Consider the following 25,089-nt stretch of genomic DNA (forward strand, 5'->3'; position numbering starts at 1 on the left):
GAGGCGATTATTGATTGCATTGCTGCTTCCGCTTCACTGGGCACTAATTATTATGCACTTCACGACTGCTGTGTAAGGTTAGCGCAGTGAGGGGACATTTTTACACCGGTAGGTGGAGCGTGTTGGCGTTGGATCGTTTAAGTAGAGTCGAATCGTAAAAAGGTCCTTTCACCGGAAGACTGAAGCTGCAGCAGGAAGTCCTCTCTAAGGAATTGTCCTTCCATGGACTCATCTCAGGGAATACGGGGTAGTGGTATCTGCCGGTGGAGCTTCATTACGACTATTGCTCCCACACAGCTAGCCGTCGAGGGTGGTTGTGTTTTTATCCATCTGCGAAGCGGGGTGTTTGTGGAAGTTCGAGAAACACTCTCTAGTGCATCGGTCTGTAATGAGGACTTGGCAACGAACTGCCGGCATTGCAGAGTTCTCGACCCTCTCGAAGAAACGCTTCCTAGCAGCACCGAAAAGGGGAGAGAAGAAAAATGTCTTTCTAAAGACACTGGCGCACACGGATCGCGTTTGTACTACGTTGTGTAGTGGTTCGTTGAGTGGAGTTTAATGAAAATGACTTCCCTTTATTTCCTTTTTTCGGACGGCAGAAAACTCCTTGTTCCCAAGAAGAAGTTAAACTTTGCGAAACACTCGAAGCACGAGAGAACTTTCCTTTGGTTGGAAATCTAAGGAGCAAATGTGGGTAGAAGGTAGCAAGTAATCGAGAATGGTGACGGTATTCCTCAATTTGTGGAATTAGTCACGTGGAGGACGAGAAGGCGAAGAGATCCAAGAAACTGACCAGATCCATGATTCCGAAAACCAACCATAGCTTCACAATCATCTCATCCCTCGGGATCGGTAAAGACGTGCCAGCAACGAGTATTTTGGTGCGGTGCGGAAAAGCATAGTTTATGTAATATGAATATCAATTAATTTACCATCGCCTTCTTCCTATTCTTCTTGGGATAGCTTAAGCCCAGACGCCCTCTGGAGAAGTCCCTGTTGCCATTACGCTTGATTCTGGTGGTGTGTGTTTGTTTGTATGCATAAGTGCGACGAGCATCATCTCTCATCGGAAGGGTGTCCAATTCCCACAAGCGTAGGGTGGAGGTCTCCAGGACGGACAACGGCTGCTGCAGTATGTTTAGTTTTCGTCTCCATCGTCTCCAAACTTTGGTCGTCATTTTCTTGTCCACTGTCTGGTGGACGTGACTTTTATTCTTGCTCGGTCCGTTGCACATTTCTTTCCTTCGGGAATAAGTCTACATAGCCCGGGAGCGAAAGAAAGTTGTAGTTAGCTCCTGTCCACGTCGTCGTCGTAATGGAAGTGTTTATGTGCATAAGAAAACAGTTGCTCGATGACTACGGATAAAGCCAACGATTCACTGGGTTCGGATGGATCCCGCGGAGCATGCATGGCGTGTGAGGACCAACAAGAAAAAGCTGACAAAAACAGTAGCATGTACATTTGCTCAATTGGATGGGTCATTGTTAGCTAATTTCATTTTTTTTCCGGTAGCTCAATTTCGCTCACTGACAGCCGTTTGGTTGCAAAGTGTAATAGAATTGCAATAGCTTTATTGCTCAAAAAAGCTTTAGGTTTAACCCAGCAACTCTATCGCTAACAAGGTGATAAATCTTCAAACTATTTGCAACTCAATTTAGCCTGTGTCTGGTTTGTCGTGGAAAACTTCCAGTCAGATTTTTCTCGTTCTACTCCCTCTCCTCTGGTAAACTCAATAAGATTCTTGTTGGAAACAGTTTGCCTTTTTAAGTTGTAAAGCGAACAAGTTGAAAGTTTATCTTACGTTTGCTTTTTTTTGTTGTTGTGTCTGTGTGCTTCTAAAACTCATTCACAGCGGTGGTGTCCTACGCTCTCCAGCTGGACGTTCTTTCATGTTTCAACTTCTACTGATGAACCATTTTCGAGCCCCTTAGTGAGTTGTTGCAACAAATCGAGAACGGCAACCCCAAAAGAAATCGAAAAAAAAAATCCCCATACAGGCCGCGGAGCACTATAATAACTTTATTATGTTATAACACAAGTTCCGGAAGGGACGAACTGAGCAGCGGTTAGTCGACGAGGAAAACGCATCTTCGCAAAACATCTTCCTGCAACTGGTCCGAATTTTTTACAAGCGCGCGGGCGCGTAAACATAACCTCAATAAACCCAAGAGCACACACAACAGCAACACAGTCTTTTGCTCAACGTCGTCCGATCGCGTCATCTTCTCCGAGTGTGGAGTGAGTGTGTGTATCTTAAATCTATCTGGCCGTCCGCTTCTCATATGGTTTCATATGGCTTTCATCTCGATTATTTTCTCTTGCCTGTGTTCTTTCTTAAGGTTCTGTGGCAAACAGTGGCGGAGCAGATCGGCGAGGCGCGGAGTTTGCCTTACGGTTGAAGAAATTCTGAAGAAAATAAAATCTCTTCATCTACTCAGTTTCGGCGCCATGTGACCCTTTGCGCTTCCTTTTTTTTGTTGTTGCTTCATTTCCCATTTCTGGTGGTTCTTCATCCGTCCCGACAAGGGTTATGATGTTACGCTTCTCTGGTAAGCGGTGGTTGTACAATTTGGCCCATTCATTGAGAAGACTAGGTCATTCGATTTTTGTCAGAATCCAAGCTTCCATAAGCGAGGTTTTGATCTCTGGCGGCTGAAAGGAGGAACCTGTTCGGTTTGTTCTTTCGGCTAACGATACCCTTCCACGGAATGGTCACGGGATGTGTGACCGTCTTGTCCGAGAGCGTGTTTTAGATTTATTTTCTCATCCATCGTGTAACGCCTGGCTGTATATCTCGATGTAACAGCATCGATGCTCTGGTCCAGTTAGGAGGACTGAGTGTGGTTCCGAAGAAGACAAACTGTTTCTCATTTGATGATTCACTTCATATTTGCTTTCTTGCACAAACGTCGCTCAGCGGTAATGTGTGTGCTGAATAAACTGCTAAACATCTGTGCTAGATCGATAACCAACCGGTTCCAGCTATTTCTACAGGTTGTTTGTGTGTTTCGCTGTTTCGTTCCTGGATGCTCTTCATCTTCCAGGATATACTGCCTCCGAAAAAGAATGAAGCCAGCGTGCTTCATCGTCTAACATTATGAGATCATTGGAGAAGAAGGTTTTCCTTCAGACATGCACAGCGCCACAATCACAAAATTGGAGTTTATTTTTCGACCCGAAATTGCAAACTAAAAACCGATGCTTTCCGAACTCTCAAAAAATAAGAACGTCTTGAATTGATCCTTGCTTATCTCGTTGGGCGGTAAACCAATAAAATCGAAACTTTACCCTCCTCTGAATTGGAACCGTTTTTCTTCTGGAGTATTTTTAAGGAGAATGATAGTCTTCTGTCCTCCCATTCTAGAATATGTGCATGTGCCGCTTGTGCTGCTGTGCAACTGTTTCCGAGCTAAGTGCCTCTTGGTAGCATCAGCTCTGAACGCCTAAACAAATGAGAAAAGTTTTTTTACTCCCCAGCCTTCCCCAAAAGAGTGTAGGAACTTTCCCGAAAGGCAGAATAATGTCTTTTCAATATATACGCACGCAAATGTTTTGCGGGCCCACAGTAGGAGTACCGCGAGCGCAGTAGTACATCCGATCGGAGCGTTCTGTGAAGGTGAAGCGGTGAAGCTACAAAATCCGTTCCGATCTAAAGTGGATCAGTTTATGTTTTATGCAATTTTGCTGCCGAAGTGCAGCACCGAAAAGTGTGCGGTACAAAACTTTACAGGATTTGTCTCAAGTCCCGTGTGCTGTTGTACCCAAGATAAGTCATTGTCGCGAGACAGCGAGCCAACAAAAAAAAGGGAATATATTCCCGGGCGTCGCTTTGTCGTTTATAAAGTATGGCAAGAAAAAGAAATGGATGAAGGATGGTTTTTCCTCCCGTAAGGTATAGGCAAAAGAAGGTTAAAATGAACTTTGAAAGGATGCTGAATCCTGCACGAAACTGCGATGCAAGCTGCTAAACTTTAAAAATCCAGCAGATAATTTTATAGCGGCAAGATTTCTGTCAAGTTTCGATCTTTTTAAACTCTTCATTAGTTTCGTTATTTAAGTTTTAAGGGTACAACCCACTGAATCCTATTTAAAGCGCTGTGTTTAAGGTTGCTATAAGCATACGATAACGAGATCTTCAATTTTTCGAATGTGGCATATTCTGATTCTATTAGAGCTTTTTCTGCGCATTAAGTTAGAAGTAATTCAAAACATCAAGACATACTGACATCAAGTCACCTACAAAAGGACCTAAAAGCTTCTGGTGAAATGAATAAAAATGCCCCTTAAATCAAAGCCTTTCCATACGAAACAATGGAGAGAGATCCCGATGTGGTCCTTCCAAATGTCTGCTACCTAACAACCCAACCCATTCATTAATGCGCTTATCCGCATTGAAGTGTGAAAGTAGGGCGAGAAGATATGGAAGAAACATGTTCATAAGCCAAATCGAACCTCGAAACGTGTGCCTTTCCCATCCATCTGTGCACGAATGGGGCCCAATCGGCACAAAATGCCTCTCCCGATGTCGGTTGCAATTTTTCCTCCCAGTTCATTTTTCACCTATCCTGTTTGTATGTGTGTTTTGTTGCTGGTGTGTTCTGCAAAGATTTCCGTTGTTCAAGCAAACGTTGTGTGTGTGTCGTATATTGCGATTAGTTATTCCTAGCTTTTGGCCTTCTCCCCCATCCATGTGTTTGTGTGTGTTGATTGGAGGGAAAACGAAATTTATTTTACGACATGCAGGTTTCGGAAAATCGTACCCCCAAAATTCTTGTCCGCTTCAGCAACATATTTCGAATCGGTAGCATCATCGTACTCTACCAAGCAGTGTACTTTTGATACGTTCGCCGAGTAGCAAAAAGGGGATGGTGTGAGTTTTTATGTATGTGACTTGACTTTCTCCTACGAGGCAATATCGAATCGAGAGCGCGCAACCACTTTTACTGCTCTGTTCTTTCGACAATCAGCATGTTTTTTTTTTTTTTGTTGCTTCAGAAGTGTCCGGAAAGCAAATGGTGTTGTGGTGGGTTGCTCGTTGATCGTGGCCGAAAGAACTTGTGCTTTCCTGTGTTTAAGATCAACCCAAGCAGTAGTAGCAGCAGAAGAAACAGCTATCAGCTAAGCAAGAGCGGAAAGAAGGGAAAAGGCAAACCATTTGAGCGTATCCAGAATGAATTTATGCGCCAATAAAAGTGGCAGTGGCCGAAAAACGCCGGTTCACAGTGTTACCTTACCCCCATCCCAGGTTTTCCGGAGTTTTGCAAAATGTAGATGACTTTTCTCGGGTGATTTTCAAGCTGCGGAAGTTTTCTTTTAGCAGCAGCAGCAGCAGTCCCCCTTTCAGAGCGAATGTATCTTCGTTTTTCGGAATAACGTTTTCGGGGTAAATGGGGAAAAGGGAGCTTCCCGCATGAAATCTTCGAAACGGGGTTTGCGACCAAAATCACGGAGTGCACTGCACCTAACCTTACCGGTGCAGGGTAGCAAAGCATAAATTCATTCGTACCTCTGAAGCTTTGAATATGGTCAAGTTATGTTAAAAGTTTTGCTCGTCCGGTTTTGTCCGTAGGTAAAAGTTCGAAACAGCGAAACTCTACTCTTAAAGTGTGCATTGTACGGTGCTGCATTGCTTTGAAATGCTGAGAATCAATGGGGTGCGATTTATCTGCATCCTGTTCCTGTGTGTATGTGTCCTTTTCAGCAGCATTTCAGCTGTCGCTGCTGTTTTGGGGCATTTTCGATGAGTTTTTCGTTTCGATTTTCAAGCTGAAAGGTATAATATCATCTGAGCACTTGTTTCTGGAAGGAAGAGGAAAGTTTATGGTTGTCGATGCAGAGGAGCACCAGTTGTTGTTTAAAATGGTTTCCGTATGTGTTGTCGGGTGGTGTATCTTACTTCATCCAGAAAATGAAATGAATGATTCACGAACATTACTTGCTATGGGAATACTTTCTTTTGCTTGCAGAAAAAATGAAAATTTTCTGATAGGATGTTGCGAAATAGTTGTTTGAAAAATGTGTTTACAATATAACTAAAGGAATGAAATACAATGATAATAAAAAACGATTAATAAAAATATAAAATAAAATGTAAAAAAAAACAAAACATCATTTATTAAACAAATAAATAAAATTTGTGCATTATGAAGGAAACAATGAATAAAAATTAACGACGATGCGGCACTGTTCCATCATAATCAATTATAACAAATAAATAAATGAATAAATTTAAATAAATCTTCATGTTATTTTCATTACTATAGTATGAACATTTTAATAATTTATTGGCCCGCAAAAAATAAATGGAAGGAATTTTATGTTTAATTACAAGTATTAACCAATACGGTCAATTGATATTCAACAAATAGAAACAAATACAATCACAATTGAAAAATAATCAATAATATAAAGTATGAAATCATCCATCATACAAAGAATCAATTTGTCACCAAAGCAATAACTAAAAGGGAATCCAATAAGCTCATTGAATTCTCACAGGATTTATTATAATGAAAAAATGTGCATATCAGATGCATAGAATAGACCAAAAAAACTTGAGTGAAATTTTTTCACAAGAATTGTTTTTTTTTTGAATAAAAATATTTTTAATAGTTTTAAAATACTCCCCTATGGCACGAAATAATAAAAGATCATGCACAATAAACCGCCAAAGAATCACAACAGACGGAACGAATTGTCTTCCCAGCAATCTGGCAAGTAAGCACACGAGCGAGGAAATGCATTAGTCGGCGATGAAAAGCCCTAAAGACACAACACAAGTGGTACACTGTCACTAGGTATTTAACAACATTATTTTCTACTCGTCACACGGTTCAGCAACCGCCCGACAGCTTCTTCTCGGCTCTGGTACATGATGGTGGTGTTATTTAATTTAATTAAATCGTTCACCGTAGATGTCGACTTTGCCGTCGCCGCCGTCGTCGTCGTCGTCGTGAACACGGAGGAGCATCTTTCTTAAAGCGTTTTGTGAAGCGAAGACACTTGCCAACGAAGGAATATGGTGTTAATGATGTAGAGCCGTCGACATACGGCCCGAACCTGCGCGGCGAAAAGGTGGTGTCTTCTTTATTCTTCACAAACACGTCGTCGGTGTTGTGTGTGTGGATTCTAACCTGTGGATTCTAACGCTGACGAACAACACCTTTACAGGAGCTGTGTTTGTGCGTGTCACAGATTTGAAGCACGTGACAAAACTGCGAACCGACAAATGGGAAAGCTCGCTCGTATAAAGGCTCGTTATCCTCTCTCAGCTCACCCAACTAGCCCGTTGGCGATGGGACTTGGGAAGCAACGCGCACTGACCGCATAATGTGACAACCGTTGTCTTCATTAGAACTATCACATATCTAGTTTGTTTTAAGTTGCTAAACGATTAACGGGATGCAAAACGCGTCCCCGACACTGTGGCAGTCTGTGAGCGCGTGTACGTGTTTGCAGTGCACCACAAGTTGCAACAATATTTAGTTGCTGAGATCTCTCCACCGTGACGTGTATTATTTTTTACTCCGTCATCCTCGTTCGTCGCGTTTTTCCATCAGTGACGGACGACTGCGAAGTACTGGGGTTGGGTGCTGACTTTTGATGTCGTAATCCTAACGAGATTTGCGTGACATGTTTATTAGCTGTTAGTTAGTGGCGAGAATCTTCTACTCACCTACTGTGCAAGGGGTGCCAGCTCTGGCATCAGTTGTGGAATAACAATTGCGCTGATTGTTTTGTGCTCCAAAGTACGAACAGCGTTTGTTAAGCTTATTCCTCACCTAGTTATTAAAAGGATAAATCTCACTGATGCTCTATTTTGCTCGATGTAACTGTCGTGGGTGTTCAGCACCAGAATTATGTTTGCTTTGCATATTTCCGTACCTCGCAGAGCATCGATATATCAATTGGTAAACTTTTCTCGTTCACCCAGTTGCTCGAGTTGGAATGAAATAACGCGCATGAAAAGTTTTTCGATTGAAGTTTTGGAGCAAAAAAAATAAAATCCCCCACACAGACAACGGGGATAGGGTATAACAAATAAACAATCATTTCAAGTTTTTAATTTGTTGTCCACGCTTTGCGCAGATGATACTCTTCTGCTGTTATTGCTGCTAGAGCAAATCAATATAACCAACTTTATGTTGTCACTTCACAATTATTGATGACGGTATAGATTCGTTCTCATTTCCATTCCTTTAGTTATACTGGATATTGTGACTTGCTTATAATTATACAAGTTATTGCGCTCTTTTATCAAACAACTACCAACATTTTGCTTACTGATCACATTCGCCTCACTCGTATCTTAAAAAGGGATGACATACGATTGACATTGGAATTATCGTTCGAAATGTAAATAGCAGCAACGGAGCTGCTGGAATGCGCCTTTCAAGAGAGACCTGAGTGCGGGAGTTAATTTCTGATTCGTCATGTATTCTTCGCACGTACTTGCAAATGACGAATTGAAATAAAAAATCGTTTGCTGTAAGTGTCGTGAAGAAGATGGGTTACTTCCGATTCGATATCAAGCGAAGTAATTTCTTTTCCGTTTGAAAATAAGCCAACGCTAAGATTGAAACACCTGTAGTACTGGGGATGAATCGATCAAAAACTACAAGCTTTAATGTCTTGTTTGCCTTTGTAACCCTTTTATCATTAAGGGCAGTTCCGACCTTTAAAACTAAAGAGAAACAAGAGCTTTTCATACTGGATAGCGATCTAACGCTAGCAGACAGCAGACGAGACGTAATTCTGCCTCCAAAGCAAGAGATTATATTGTGTCAAGCCTAACCCTTTTCTTTGGAAAAATAAACATTCTGTGCTACGATCGAACTCTATCCGTCATCCATGCACGAAAATGACCTCCGTGGCATGTATCGTTTTCACACCTGATTAATAAATGTTTGTTTTGTTGGTTTCTTCTCATTTCTTTGCAGGTAAGTGTGTGCGTGTGCGAGTGCGACCAAGATCAACACATCTCAACGTTTGTTGAAGGGATTAGGTGACTTCCAAGAAACCAAAGGGCTCAGATAAGTGTGTGAGACACACCAATGGTGTTCACTTCAAAGAAATTGATGAACTTGACGATTTCTGTGATGTAAGAAAGGTTATAACATCGAAAATTTGTTACGATTCCACCACTGCCACCACGGTCTGTGTGTTGAAGAATCTCGGAGTGGGACGGAAAGACAAAACACACCACACTGTGTGCGGCTATCTAATGTGATTTGTTTCATCACGACATTAAGCATGGCTTCATTGTTATTGCATTCCATCCTCGCGGTGATGAGGGAAACCTGCAAAAGCAAAGAAAAAGCTTTATATCTGCATTGGCTCAACAAAACGCTCGACTTTACAATGCAATAGTAAAATTCTTGAAACCTGCTATTAGCTCTATGGAACGATGACAACAACAACGAAAAAATTGAACGCGATGCATCCGCTTGAATTTATGGTTGCCCGCAGTCCGTGGCTGGCAAGGGGTTTGACTTGAAATACGATGCAGTAAGAATGGAGCGAACACAAACGCAAAACAACCGGGCACCAGCGAATGGAATGCTGGCCTCACGAGAGAGCACTGGGGTGGGTAGTGAGTTCCAACCCAGCAAATTACCAGCTCGGTACGCTCTTTGTCCCTTCAAACCTTGAAACAATTTGTTGTGCTAGCCCTGCCGCTGCTGCTGCTGTGATGAACATTGGCCTTTTTATTCCTCCGGTTTTTGTCCAAATGACTGGCCCTTGGCCAGATGGTATGGCGTGTGTAAGTGTGTGTACGAGTATGATTGCGTGGGTCTATTGCGGTACGAAAGCCGCGCGAAATATACTAATCTATGACGAAGTCGTTTTAGCTCTCGAGATTGGAAACATCATCCGGGACAGGGGGGAAGTTCCAGGGTCCGGCCGAACCTTCGGCAGACTCACCACAGCCACCTACCCAAGGGAGGCGATTAGTGCACTTTAAATCGACTCAAATTGCCAGCGAATGCTCTCTGCCAGTGCGCGTCGGTGGTGGCTGTGTGAAGCGGTAATAAAATTGCAACGATTTTACTCGGATCTCTAGCGAAGGTACGACGCAGCATGAAAAGCGTCGGTGGGAGCAACTCTACTGCACGCGTTTGCTTTTGCAAATGTTGTACTGTAAATGGAATGAAGGAAGTGGCGGTCGAATGAGTGCTGCACTCCAGAACCCTCCGGTGTGTGTCTGTGTGGTTTAGTTCGCTTTGTTTGCTAACTACTATTTCCACTATTCGTCCATTTTGCTGGCCCGAAAATATATCCCGCAGGAGAAAAAGGGTACCAAAACGGGATGAAGGAGACAAAGAGCGAGACATTATGTAAATGTGATTTTGATTGCATTATGACGCATAAATCGCGGGAAATGACCAGGCCCCCGGAAGCGTGCAGACCTAAAGTGGTGCAGTATAGGAACAAAAAGAAAAACACCAATCCCAAACGGAAACTTATGTATTTTGCCTATCGATTGCATGTCGAAGAGAGCGCCATTTTTTTTTATTCAACATCATCATCATCCTTGCCTGCAGCATCATCACGTATAGTTTATGCATTTGACGTAGTGCGACAAAAGCCATCTCGAGTGCTATTGATGATTATGAAGTGGCGGGAAATAGGCTTGCCCATTGGTGGAAGGAGGAAAGTCCACTTAACATGCTGTGTTGAACGCATACACTAGATATAGTGTGTCAATTGGTTTTCTCAAGCGTCTGTCACACTCTGTACGTAGAGCAACAGCAGCAGCAGCAGCGGTTATCGGCGATGTTGTTTGACGACCGCCAGATGAATGAAGGTTCACCACTTGCGCAAAAGGTGTGTGACATGTGACAAACGAATGTTTTTGCTGCACATGCAAATACACACAGGCACATCTCTCGAGTGTTTACTGTCCCTTTGCGTGGAAAGTGGCGCGAAGTAATTGGTTAGGGCCTATTTTATGAGGATATGGACTCGTCGAGCCCATTAATATTGCTCCCTGTTGCGGGTTCTTGGCAGCAGAATACCCAAATGAGATAGTTATTCTTTAAAGAGTGTATCCGATGCGTTTTCTGCACGGTGGTGGCTTATAAATTTAAATTGAATGCAAAACATGTTCGTAAACTATCAACCAAACCTTGTTTTGGCTGTATTATTACAGTATCGGCGAAGAGCTCCTTCATATGGCTGATGTGTCAGCCAAGTCCACCTTCCAGTCCGTTGGGAATTGTAATTTACAGAGCAAACAGATTAGTCTTTTTCAGGGACTCCACACTGTAAACGGAGGAGTTAAGGTGGCTTTTGGGCGAAGCGGGGTTGCATTATTCAAAAACCCTCATTGCACCGACTCGTTTAGCATTTGCTTACAATATTTTACACGCAGCTGCAAAGTGAAAATCTAGGCCGAATCAACTGGACACACCGTTTCTGCTAGGGAGCGAGAAAATGGAGCAAAAGTGGCTAATTATTTGGGTTTGTATTTACCGTCATTTAGCCGTGCGTTGTAAAATGGAATTCAAAAGCGGTCACACACGGGTTGTAAAACGTGTTAACCCCCGCTCTCTTGTATCGCCATACTCCCTGTTGTTTGATTTGTTTCTTTCCGTAATTTGGAGGATCACCAGGTTTGTTGCCGGTGGTTCAAAAAAGAGCTATTTGCAATATTGCACAACTTCGAAAAGCAGGGTTCTATTCCTCTCTCTCTTTCTCTGCTTCCTTTAGTACAGCATCAGGAAGGCTGGACATTACAAAAGTTGAATGCTTTCTAATCGATTAGTTTCGGGGCTGATGGAATTACTCACGATTTTCGTGGATATTGGGGAGCTTTTGTTGTGGCGTAATATAACATGATTGGGTAAGTTTTTCGGGTGCACTTTCGGTTGCAGTAGTGATGGGGGGACAGTGCGTTGCTGCAGACTTCTTTTATCCCTTTTCCCGGCCGATCTATTAGCGTCGAACTTTCGACACAGCGAATGTATGTATGCGTGGGTTTATTGGTGTGTATATTGGTGACCCCAGAAAAGTGTGTCACTGGACCACTGGACTATATGAGCCACGGGTTCCTGCACTCGAATTGGGAATGCATAATCCTCCCTTGAAATATGTATTTTCCCAATGGCCGGAAGTTTTTCTCTATTTTGAACTCCATATTATGCTTTTTGCGTTCCAGGTGTTTCCATCTTTTCAGCGATTGACCAATGAAATGGGAGTGAGATGGAACACATACAGGGCAACAGCAAAGCCTCGTCCAAAGCCCGGTGCCTAACTAAACTAATATTTTGTACCCTCTTCTCCCACGGGGTACTCCTTTTGCAATCAGCCCAATCACTCCACGACTGTTTGCGCAACGCGCTTCGCACACTGTGTCTGTAGGTAAATGGCCGTGGTCTTTATGAGGGATGAATAATAATGACGCCGGCGGAAATCCTTTCACCGGATGATGATACGGTACGAGGATATGCAAGGTGGTGGCAGGAAGTTGGCGAAAGAGGATGCACATTCCTCTCTAACCGGTTGCCTCCCGGTTTGGTGAGGGTTTTTCGTGACCGCATCATCGAATGCTCGCCGCTTGCCAGAATCACATAATTTCCTTCCCGCGAGAGGGAATCCTTTTATGGGTGGGATGGGAAAAGCATGGAAACGCAGCCAACCTATTCACCCACCGGTACGGTGTGTCCATCAGTGTGGGTAGCCATTTTCGTCGCGTGCAGTGATAAACGTTTTCTGAATTAATCTCTCGCTCGCCGTTGGGAAAATGGATTAGAGCTGGTCACCGAGGGCTGATCCTTGTCCCACATTTGAAACCCGCTGTTCCCATCCACCACCAACACTCGCTTGACCAGCACTCTCATGCTCTCCCCCGGGTCCTTGAAAATAGTGTGCCGTACAATTTTATCCATATTCTCTCCATATTCCTCGTCGTTCTTACCGGATGTATCCCCCCCCCCCCTCTCTCTCTCTCTCTCTCTCTCTCTCTCTCTCTCTCTCTATCTCTCTCTCTCTCTATCTCTCTCTATCTCTCTTTCTATCTCTCTATAGTGAGCATTCATCGTTTGTTGCTACCGTTGCTTGTGATAAACTTCGCCAAAACGAGAACAATTTTGATGAAACACGCTTCCGTTTTTTGGGGGGTTTTTGGAAAACTTTGCATCACTTTTCCAAATGCACAGACTCACACACATACACACGTCACATGGAACCGATGAAATGTGTGAATATTCTGTCGCCGCCTTTGGATAGATACACACACGGTGGAAGAGGAGGTCATTTTGCTGGGTGAATGAATGAGTTAAATTCTAGTAGCTAGTAGTGAGCAAATTGAATAACGCGACCACATAAATGAATGCTTGCCTGTACGTCGTCGTCGACGTCGTACAACTTTTCCTATCCGTTTGTGACATACGGAAAAGTGAAAAGTAGTCGTGTGAAAATTAATTCATAAAACTAGAACATAAATTCAATTTGCAAAACCTAATGATTTTTCGAGTGTGGCAAGTAATTTTTGTACTGGATGCGTTCTGGATGCTGGAACTGGATGGCGGCGTGAGGTTCTCTGGGACATGGAAGCACGTATGTGGTGTGCATGAAGTTAAAGGACATAGTTACAATCGGATTTGGTGGAGACGCTTTCTGCCTTGAATCCGAGAGTTTCGTCTTTCTATATCAGTGACGATTGTTGAGTGTAAATAAATGGGAAGCATATTTCATTCCACTCATACCCATTCTTACACATAAAAGTACACAACCTCGTCCAGGACACTTCTCCGCACGTGAATGCCGTTTTCCTCTGGATGAATAGTAGATGGGCTCTAAAATTGGATTTCACAATAGAGCACCATTCACCGGAACCACTTTAGTACACTTCAAATATGATCCATATCATCATGATGGAGTGTTGTTGCTGTTTAGGGTCGAAAGAATTAGGAGAATTCGGCATGATTTTCCGAAATTCTCATGCTTTATGCCCATATGTTTATGCTTCCATTCAGCACATCTAAATTTAGACCTAAAAAAGGGTTTAATTGTTTTCATTCAGGTCAAAACTCGTGTGGATTTTTATGTATGAATGAAAAAGGGCTTTTTTTGTACCGACCGTTTATATTTATATTTTATTGTTGGACGAGGACCGACCTCAATGTTGCTCCGCTCGTTGCCATACACGACATGTGTCTCCTCACCCTTAAAGGGTGATGTTTTTACAAATTTTTACAGCCAATCCTAACCCAATTAGGCCTTGTTGTACCTTGATTTTTTCTTTGTTTTATTTTCAAACATTTGGAAATTTACCTTCCAAACCTTCGTGCTTATATTAAGAAATTGATTGACTATACGCCTGATACTATGCAATTTTGCATTTCAAAATATGCTTATTTGTTTACTATTCCATGTCGCCAGAATTTTTCTTCATTGATGTGTTCAACATCCCACTAGCTACCCGGTAACTGCTACACTGAAGGGTAGATAATAAATAAGAGCAAAGAGGACACAAGTTTTGACCTCGGACATTTTTCCCATTATACAGTTCTAAATAAACATGAACCCAAACCACATTCCTTTTAGATTTTTTTTTGTCCAATATTCTTCTTCTTATGGTGGTTTGGATGTGTGACCTGGAACTTTGTTCTGCTGTCTTCCTCTTGCTTGATCTCTATGCTGTTGTGCATATGCAACATTCCCGGCGGGAGTCTCGGGATGTGGTAATCGTTTCATCGGTGTTTGGAGTGCTTTTGTGTGTGCATTTGCTAGCCAAACGACTGGGCACATACACACAGAGAGACTGCACATTCTTGTCTATCCTCACGGATGGACTCCAGCACGCTCCCCTATTCCGGTTATGATTTCAATCTGTCTGATTAGATGCAAATGTACATGACCGTAGAGACTGTCGGTTTTCTCGTTGCCTACGGGCGCCATCATGCTGAAACATGTCGAACGTTACGGAAGCGGACGGACGCCGTAGAGCATTGGATGAGCATGAACCGCAGTTTGAGATGGCTTGCCAAGAAACTGGAAGTGCGTCAAGCCTTAGGGCGTAACAGGAAGCGAAAGGGTTGTTTGGAGATAGGGTTTGAAAGAGACGCTATGAATAGTGTAGTACAGCTGGAGCCATCAGGACATTGGGATGTGTACCAAACGTTTCGAGTGTGGAAACGTCATCGGTGTGCAGCATTCTCTCCTGAACGGGAGACATTCGGCCTCAGATCTAGATGTCCCTAAAGAAACATAGAAGCAATAGGTTACAATTTCCGTCAGCCATGTCCCTTGATCTCTACTTTTCTGCCGGCAAATATAAAACTGACCTTCTCGTGCGGTGCTTTGCGGCTTCTTGTTGTATCATTATCATTGCCATGGTCATCACGATCGTCTTCATTTTCGTGCTGGAAAGGGGGCAGCAGATCTTGCCTCACGGCAACGACTAGCTCCGGATGATGGTGTAAGGATAATTGAAAGAAAATACCCAGACCTCTAGAGCGTACTCTCGACGTTTGAAGGTTACTCTGGGCGAGACAAGCAACAGCCCCGAGTGACCGTTTGGTAAATGACGTTCGTTTGGCATCGCTGTATCGTTCTTCTCCTATTTTAATGATTCGCAGTGAAATGTATGCCCTGCTTTAAACGATTGGTATATGGATTATAAATTCATTTGCGTTCTGTCTACGCCGTTGGATATGGGTGTAGTGCGAGCGTGAGGAGTCAGATTTAGAAATGTTTATACCTCTTTCTTGGAATTTCTTCTACCAATAAAGAGACCAGACACTCTAATCCAAGATGGGATGGATTACGGTCGTTCTTGTGCATTAATAATCATGCCTCTTTTCGGAGGGTGAATAACTTGTTTAACGATGCCAAATGCATGGGGTGGTCGCAATGGTCGGTGGAAAAGCTTGAAAGCGGCTTATATGATCCGAGATATCTTCGATTCAATAAACTAGCTAAGCGTTAAACTTCACTACTCCAACCGTTACTCATCCATTCTTTGATGAAATTAATCAGCAAGTTTGTTGTGTTTTTACATTTACAAAAAATCTCAATATTATAGAGCTTTTCTATTCTGCCCTTTCTGCAAAACCCAACGAAAGTTACTCCCATCACGAGCCAACGTTCATAAGTCATGTATTGCTTTCTGGATGACTAGTTTGACTGCCTCTTTAGGATGGGAGAGTGATGCATTCGTAACGATTGTGAAAAAAGCCGAAGAAGAACAAACCCTTCTCGTTACTCCATTGCAAAGCCATCGCCGATGTTCTTGTGTTGTCCACCTTCCGGGACCGGCACCTCGGAACTATGGACATGAATACGACCAAACATTGGGGGTTTTGCAAAACAAATAAAGCGTGAATGAGCTTGAAACGTTTAGCAAAACTTCCCCGAGAAAAGATCAGGCAGAAAGTTCTGCCATGAGTGTTGTTTGGAATGGTATGGTAGACGAGCTGTCCTGTGCTGCTGTATCATGTGGTAAAGCGAGAGCATGGTATACCATGCATATACTGTTAGGTCTAGCGTGTGGTGCACGTTTCTCTCGATTTTTCCCCATTTTCCAAACAACAGACCTCCCGCCGCTATCGGGTGGTTGGACTTGTGGTTGACTCCATTGCATCTGGGGGTTGGGTTGGATGTTTTACCGAGTGCTTCATGAGCCTGTGATGCTCATCTGATAGTGATGCTGTTATGTTGATGTTGCTATGGTTGCGGTTGTTGTGGAGAAATCAATACGAAAGTTGAGCTGTTTAGTTCCTGGAGCTTGAGCTCTGGTGAAGAGACAACCCGGGAGCCCCGGGATCGTAACTTAGAACAAGCGTATGTTTGAAGTTGTCTGGCAAAAATGCTTCGCGTGTAGTGTTCATGCTGTTTTGGAAACAAAAGTGCTCCTTATCGCTTTTGCTATGCAAAGTTTAATAATTATTTTCGGTTTTGGTTTCAATTTTGAATTCTTGAAACATTCGTTAGAAGCTTACAATCGAAGGAGAGCGATCGATTTTCTGGTGCAACTTCTAACTGACTTTAGTTGGTTACTTATTCGTCTAGCTTTAAACCACACACTTCTTCGTTACAAGACAACAAACCTTGAGAATGTGTGTGTTTGTGTGCGAAATAATAAATTTCTGTCTGTCAAAAAAGCAGATCGGTTCCTTCGGTTATACTACAAATTCATTCGCTTCCGTGACGTCAGCCGTCTTTACCGGTGGAAGTGTGCAGTGCTGCTACAAACCACACTATCTGGGTTCTGTTTTTATTTCATATCTCCTTGACAGTGTGTATCAGGTGTTTCCGAACCATGCTACACATTGGCCGTATAGTATGGTAGATGAGCCTTGGCCGTACGTGAGCGCAACAGCAAGAAATACTTTCTGCCATTGCCGTTTGCTGGTGAAATCAGCTCACTCCCACTGGCATTACCACACCAGAGACCGCAAACTATATCCGTGATAGTGAAGGGATGAATTTATTTTGCTGATCTCGAGGTTAACCATAAAGAACCAATGCTGTTAGGGGATCACAAAAAAGCCCCTTCGTATTTCTTTCTTTCGCATCCTCGCTGTTTACTAGCATCATCCCGTCAATGTACTTTAGGGGAAGAGTTTTGGCTGCACCGGGACGTGTGTCGGACGGTCATTTGTTGGTGGTTGATTTCTTAACCTTTTTGTCTAGCAAGTTCGTCCATCTTTTTTTTTCGAAATGGAATGATTCATGGGCTGTGTGTGTGTGTGTGTGTGTGTGTGTGTGTGTTTTTGGGAAGAATCTGTAAGAAACGGAAGTCACGCACCTTGCATCTATCTCTCAACGAAAGATTACTTCCCATCATGCTCCGCCCCAGTCCCATAGCTGACCCAACAAAAAAAGTGAGGTGATGATAATGTGTTTGGTTTGTTCCAAAAGTAATGACCAAGCGTTTGGGATTTGGTCCATTTCGCGGCGTAACAAGCTCATTCGAAGAGTGATATAGTTTAAGGTGGTCCGTTGAAAACATTCGTGCCATACAACACTCTGCTTGGTATTTTGCTGCTGGTGTGAAACGGTCCCAAGATGAAGATAAAAGTCAGGAGGCAATTAATTTATGGCAAAGGCAAAGGGAAAAAATATAATTGAATATCCCACTGTATGGCGTTAAGGGACACTGGGATTAGGCCTCGGGCCTGTACACGGGAAGATCAAAATCCGCACTGTTCTTTGTGGGGGTGTCCTAACAAAAGCCTCCGGTAATGTCCAAAAGGGCCTCTAGAGAGATGCATTGCTGTAAGCTGATTAATTATAATAGAGTACCTGCTAAAATTAATACTTAAATCAATAGTATAGGTACAATGCATACTTAAAGCCTCACATTTATTGGACAAATTTCGTTTATTCATGCTAACGAAGGATGGATATCAAGTTTGTTAGAAATTACAATAAGCGAACGCATCTGACGAGACTTTCTGCTCACTCAATTATTTACGTAGTCTTTTAGGCAGAACATGGCTGCTTGGAGTGTGAAAAACCCCCAATCGAAGACAAGATGGCGCAAAAAGCCTTACGCTATCTGCAATTAGATAGTACGTAAGTAACAGAATTACGGTTTTACTTTCATTTGCTCATATTTTACTGACATGAAACAGTTGCACACCGTGACAGGTTTCCAAAATTGTAACGCGCCCAAACCGCACCGCACAAGATTACTGGCGTTTATTACGATTGCGTCTGCAAGGAGTGCGGCGGGCCAGATGTGAACACACTGTTCGGAGGCCGAATATGCACACTCAGCAAATTGCAATTCCACCCAGACGAAACCAACTTCCAACTGTGCCATTTTGGTGATATTTGCCTGTCTGCCTCTCCATTTTGAACGACAAAAAAGCAACGCATAACAACACAGAAAAACGAGAACTGTTCGCACATTCGGGGAAGTAAATTGGGAAAGTCATCTAGGGATGGGGAAGCACATGAACTAGCAAAGCTCAGCCACAAACGCGAAGCGCACGTTTTCCAATGCAAGCGCAGGTTTTCAGGCAGCTACGCCAGGGACAGGGGACGAATAATTCGTGGGAATTATGGGGGCATAGACAGTGGGGCGTAGGCATGTCAAGAGCAAAGAGTCAGCAAAACGCGACTTATTCTAACCGTATACACATTTACTTTGCTTGCCTTGCCCACTCGGGCAGACCAAAATCGGCGATGAGGGCTCAGTGGCGATCCATTGTAGCAGACTTGTTTGGCATGAGAGGCGCAGCACACTGTCAAGGTTTGACATAGAGAAAAGGTTATGAACGAAGCATCGGATGGGTAGTTGACTGCACTGGAGGAAATCATCAATGCTGCATCATTACGTCTAAATTGGCTAGAGTTAGATTCGAACCGAAACTGACCGGTGTTGCTGAATCGTGCCTTAACTGCCATAGCTATTTATTCGACGATTTTGTGTTACGTTATATCTCGGGCATTAACAGAATATCTATTGTATTGAACCCTTTTTCTTGTTTATTAGTGTGAATATTCCTAAAAATATCTTAATTTCATATTTGCTTTAGTATATTATTTTGATTATCTAGCCTTTATAGAGCTTCACAGCAAAAACCAGCTCAACCTTCTTGCCGCCTATGCTTATTAACATACTGTGTCCTCACAATTACCGGATTCATATCCGACACCGGAGCTGGAACGGTTCCTCTTCAGGAGCTTTATTATTCTTTAGAAGTTTGTGTTTATGTTAGCGAACGAGCGCCGTGTGTGTGATTGTTCTTTTGAATGTCGGTTTTTACGGTCTGGTAAGCAGAAGCCGAAGAAGAGAGTATGTTGGTCCTTTTGTACTCATCATTTCACGATTGTCTAATGTGCGTCGTGGGTACGGTGGTGGTGAGCACAATGTGAAATAATGCCATTCAAGTGGCACATTCGCAGCTTTCATCATCCGGCGAAGTTTCTGTGGCGGTCGCCAAGAATCGACAACTGTGCTGCGTCTTCAGTTTGGACCGGTGGGGTGTGACCGGGTTACCAGTACTATTATGCGCATATATATCACTGTTACACCGGGCAACATCAAAGTCATTAACATACAGTTTCATGCATCGACAGCGAGGCTGTGTGTTTGTGTGTAATGAATGAATTTTCACTCCTTCCCGCATAGAAAGTGCGTCCAAATGTTCCATATTCACACACACACACACACACACACACACACACACACACACACACACACACACACACACACACACACATGCAGCTTTTGTTAGTTCTTGACGCTGTAACGCATCGGAAACAATCCAGGTCCAGGACGAAGGAAGAGGAAGGCCTAGGATTGTTTGTGTTTGTGGAGAATGTATCAAACTAAGGAGAACTGACTGGCAGACGCGGTCACACTGAACTTGTGTACCGCTTGCAGAACTTACCGTCTCGTCACAGTTATCAAAGACGAGGCGCGTCGAGCAGCACCGGCAGCTTTGAATAATGACTAAATCTAAAGACTCCATTCTATGGTGGGCTAGAGCAAGCCTCTTCGACTAGCAAAACCCTATCCCGAGCATTCTGTCGTTCCGGTTATGGCTTATGACTTTATTATGATTGCCAACCCAACTGTATGTGCTGTGTTGGCATCGATTCCCGAATGGTGATTGTTATGTTATATCAACGATGAGCACGTGAGAAACGAGCGTATGCGCTACCGTTACCATAACATGGGAAGTCACAGTCACAGCAGTAGTATTTATTGTACAGTCGGTGTCGTATGGTAAAATTGATTCGATTCTCATCTGCTGCACATACACACAAGTTTGTTTATTCAAATTCTAATCGAAATATTTTATTTATCGTTTCAGGTAAGCGAATGATGCAAATAAAATTCAACAACTCAAATCAAATGCGACGCACACATCTCCCTGCCTGATGGGATTAAATTGGTGAGATCAGCCCTAATAATGCATTATATCTGCGTGCGCCGTGTATTATGATCATGCTCTTAACTGTGGATTTTTGCGTGTGTTGCAGGTCTCTTCTGAATAGAGAGACAAATAAGGGCCGTAAAACGAATGTTTTGAATTGCATTAGTTTTAAATTTTTAATTGCTACCAACTCCCGAAGCAGCACCAAACCGTCCCCTCTCGCGACGGGGCCAGCAGCGAGCTCACCCAGGCCGAGAGCGCTTTTATGACAGCGCTGAAAGTTTTTGATCCTTTTAACACTCATTTTCGCGAGCGGTGTGTGATGAAAGGGACATTGCTGTACATTTTAAAACAAGCGGTACATTTCATGAAGAATCACACGGTATGGCTGGCTTCCATCCTCATCAGCACCGACTCGAATCAAGCCAACCCTCGTAAACACTGCAATAAAATGGCCATAAAACTCCCTTCAACGGGGAGAGAGAGAGCGAACGAACGAAAAAAACGCCCCCAACTTCAACCGATAAAAGCGAAACATTAGAAAAAGTACCATTCTCCACTCCACTCCACTTGCATGGGGTCCTCATACCTTGGCCATCCTCGCACTAACTTTACACTCGTTGACAATTTGCGCGTGGACATTTTTTCCGCGTCTGCGGGAGCTTTTTTGCTTACCGCTTCGAATGCTACAACATCACAAGTGCATGGATCACATAAAACGCACCGCTCGAATTTTTGGCGCGTCTTGTTCGTCTGTATTTAACGGGCCAGTGTAACGATTACGCTGGTCGTAATGTAACGCATTGCACATACTGTACCGTTGCGTGGTACCGCTAAAGCTAAGCCAGATTGCTGAAAAGGCATTAAAATGTGTCAGCATCGAAATTAAAAAATATGAAATATGCAAATCCTGCTACCCGTGCATCGTCCTTCCACCACAGTACCTCTGGAATGTTGTAGTTTTTGCATTCAATGGTGCTTTGGTTTTTGGTGATACGATGGCTGATGCAATATACGTGCCATAGCAACTGAACAAAATTTTGAAATTCAATCCAACTACCATATCTGCGTATAAGTGTGGACTCCTGTGCCGTGCCACAAATTTGTCACCTCGGCATGCACTCCTTACATTGCTGCTGCGTTTTTGGGTGTCAAACTTTGGCGAAAATAATCAAATGCCATTCGTGCGATCGTTGTCGACGGCTATTAATGTCGGGTTGTCTTGCGCCAGCGGTCATTCTTCACACTTGATGACGAGAAGAACCGCACAATACGGCTATAACTTACACGCCCAAAGTCTTTGAACACGTCCGGCAAAGGTGTAAATCACGGTAGGGCGTCGTTTTTTTTTTTTTCGCTGGCTGTACGTGATCAATTTTTCGCATTGAAATTGAATCCATTCGATGGTATGCGCTTTTTGGAGTATGCAGTTTGAGAGTAAGAAAGAGAGTGCGACTTAATATTTGCATTATTGTCTCTTACTGATGAGAAGAAGTGTTAGTTTCGATCAAAATGAAGCATGCAAATTTCGACACACCTTTCGGTAAATCTCTTCTCATTGTTTTGTCGAACTCGATTTGACATCTAGACGTACAGTTTTCAAGCCGAAAAAAGCATACCACACGCAGTAAAGGCATGTCTCGATCTCTCGGATTTGAGCCCTCGATCCCGCAAAACCCTCAAGGGAAATAAAATCCATCCCGTATGCCTGCAAAAGGCAGAGCACGTTGCCTCTGTATGCAAAAAGCAATCACAAATGCCCGAAAAGGGCATCCCATTCGAAGACACGAATGGACACACCGTTTCAAATAGTGTTGAAATTTTTTCCACATTCTTATCACGTATGCGGTAAATTTTACGGCCCCTCGAATGTCAAAACTTGCCGCATCCGTATATTTCGTGCCGCTTGAAAGTAGTACCGGGGGTGTTCCGAAAGCGGAACACACGAATATGATGGTCCGGTTTGATGGTTGGGAAGCTTCCTTGCGTCTCAGTATTTCCCCTTGCTAAATGCACATTTGAACGAACAAGGGCTGGTAGGAAATTTCAAATTTGTATCACTACTCAACGTGTGCTCCATGTGGTAGTATTAGTCTTTTTGGAATCATCTCTAGAAGGCATGGTTTATAAAGTGTCAAAATTTCACTTTGCATTTCTTGTTGGAATATTGTACCGGGAACGACGCTTCTTAATGGAAAATACAACCTCACCCTCACATACGAGATACGCTCGAAAGATCATTGACACCTGTCACTCATTTTCGTGATAAAAGCGGGCATCACCGGTGGCGGAATATTTTCACCATTTTGCTCTGACAAATAATAGAAATTCTTCCGTTGCTTAATGTATGCACAAATATAATGGACCTTCCACTAGGGAGGAGTAGATTAGAATGAGCTGTTTGTGTGCATGTGTTCGCTTCTTGCTGCTGACACAGAAGATTCATTTCTGTTCGTGTCGTTTCATCTTCTGCGTTCTACGGTGTAAGGCTGGAGGGGAAGGTCGTCTAATGTGTAGAAGATGTTTTATCACGAGGTTATCGGAAAGAGCGAAAAAACAAGATGGTGGGAGTCACATCGCGACTACTTCTATCAGCCATCTCGAAGGTTTGTCCATAGCTGAGCTGAAAAAGCAAGATGGGCTGGGTTGTTGGGCTAGGTTTAGAGGAGCAATGTGCAACAACAAAAGACACCCTTGAAAAATACTCCACCCTTCCCCACTGCAGCCCACCATCAGCTCCACACGCATAATGCTTTGTACGACTATGATGGGTCTGCTTCTGGAGTACGAAACGCGATATGATGGAGGTTTCGTGTTTTTGCATAAGAATTTGCGTTATTATTATTTGCAGCTTGCAATTGTCGAGTGTTCACCTTTTTTTTACCACCACCATTAGGAACGAGCACCTGTACGCTTGTGAGCCGTGAAATATGAGATAATTTTCCAAGGGTGTCCCCTTGACTGTGCTATCGTAGGAGTCGTACTTTACCTAAAGTAGACTCGTAACGATCCTAGACAACCCGAGTCGAATAGTGAAGAAGCAATAGGAGATAAAATATGCTGTCGTGCATTATTTTTTCTCCCCCGCTATTGTAAGTAGTGTGCTGACTCAAAGATAATGCTGTATCTCTCCCAAACGCTATTGAACGTGTACCTCGTTTTCATCGGTTTCGATAGAACTGCATTGCGATTTATGTTTCCGAGGAAATGATAAACATTGTTGTTTGCGAAGGGTTTCGATATGGTTGATGTTTGTCTATCGACATCGTCTACTTCCCAGTCGTTGGATGTAACGATGCCATTGACTCGGACTCGGCAGTAGGAAGTTATTCACGAATAAATCTTCCATTTTCCACAAGTGCATCACGAAAAGTTCGTGAACGAGTAAAAATTAGACGATTTAGTGGTCATTTTTGCTCTCTCATTTGTGAATTTTTAATAAGCATACGTTTTTTAACAATCTTGGCTAGAAAATAAATAAGTTGCCTCTGTACGGTGACAGAGAATTTAATTAATTTATTCCTAGAAGCGAAAGCTATCGCGTAAATTATTCAACAGAATCGTGTGTGTGTGTGCATAGAAGACTCTCGAATGAAATTGGATTCTTTCGTGGAAAATGATGATATATGTTTTATAATAAATTGCTGTTGCTGCATATTTCGCTGGTAAAAGCGCTCACTGTTAAATAGTTTTCCTGAATTTAATTTATTTATTTTTTATGCCTTCTACAAGCTTGCAAAAACTGCATTTTAATGAACAAAATAATTGAAATTTTTGTGTAGGTTATTTTTAAAGTTATCTGTTCAAAATGCTGCAGAACATACGATTGAATTAAATTTACACTCAAAGTTGCGATCAGTTGCTATGTTTTTAAAAGCAAACCTAACAAAACCCTATTTAATTTGACCATTTGCGAAAGGACCAACGGCAGCAAGAAGGTCAAAGTTCTCAATCCCAAAACAAACAAAAGAGCACAGGAAATTGTTAGTTGACAAAAGAACTGCTGATCCATCAGGAGTATTAGGGCTTCCCTCACGAATATTGCTTCTCGCTCTCTTCCGGTATACTTTGTTCTTTACTTCTTCGTACCAAGAACATCCATAGTTGCAATTGCGAAAGGAGCAATGAGGAAAGACTGACGTCCAAATGCTAGCCTTATTTTTTTCCTTTCTCTCTCTCTCTGTCATTCTTTCGCTTCGACTGAACTGTGGAGTATGTTAACGAATTCTTTAACCCCCATCCGGTCCC

General features: G+C 42.9%; 2 protein-coding genes across 5 annotated transcripts in view; one reads left to right on the forward strand and one right to left on the reverse strand.

Moving 5' to 3' along the window:
- Positions 1 to 25,089, forward strand: part of LOC126564230 (CUGBP Elav-like family member 2) — a 222,427-nt gene that overhangs the window by 166,578 nt on the left and 30,760 nt on the right. The gene's annotated exons all lie outside the window — the stretch shown is intronic.
- The window catches only part of LOC126565697 (uncharacterized), a 341,656-nt gene continuing 338,070 nt past the window's right edge, over positions 21,504 to 25,089 (reverse strand). The window contains exon 3 of the mRNA XM_050222901.1: positions 21,504 to 21,518. Coding sequence (XP_050078858.1) covers positions 21,513 to 21,518 — 6 coding nt within the window. The 3' untranslated portion in view covers positions 21,504 to 21,512. The remainder of the gene's footprint in view (positions 21,519 to 25,089) is intronic.

Source organism: Anopheles maculipalpis, chromosome 3RL (genome assembly GCF_943734695.1).
Source record: "Anopheles maculipalpis chromosome 3RL, idAnoMacuDA_375_x, whole genome shotgun sequence".
NCBI lineage: Eukaryota > Metazoa > Arthropoda > Insecta > Diptera > Culicidae > Anopheles > Anopheles maculipalpis.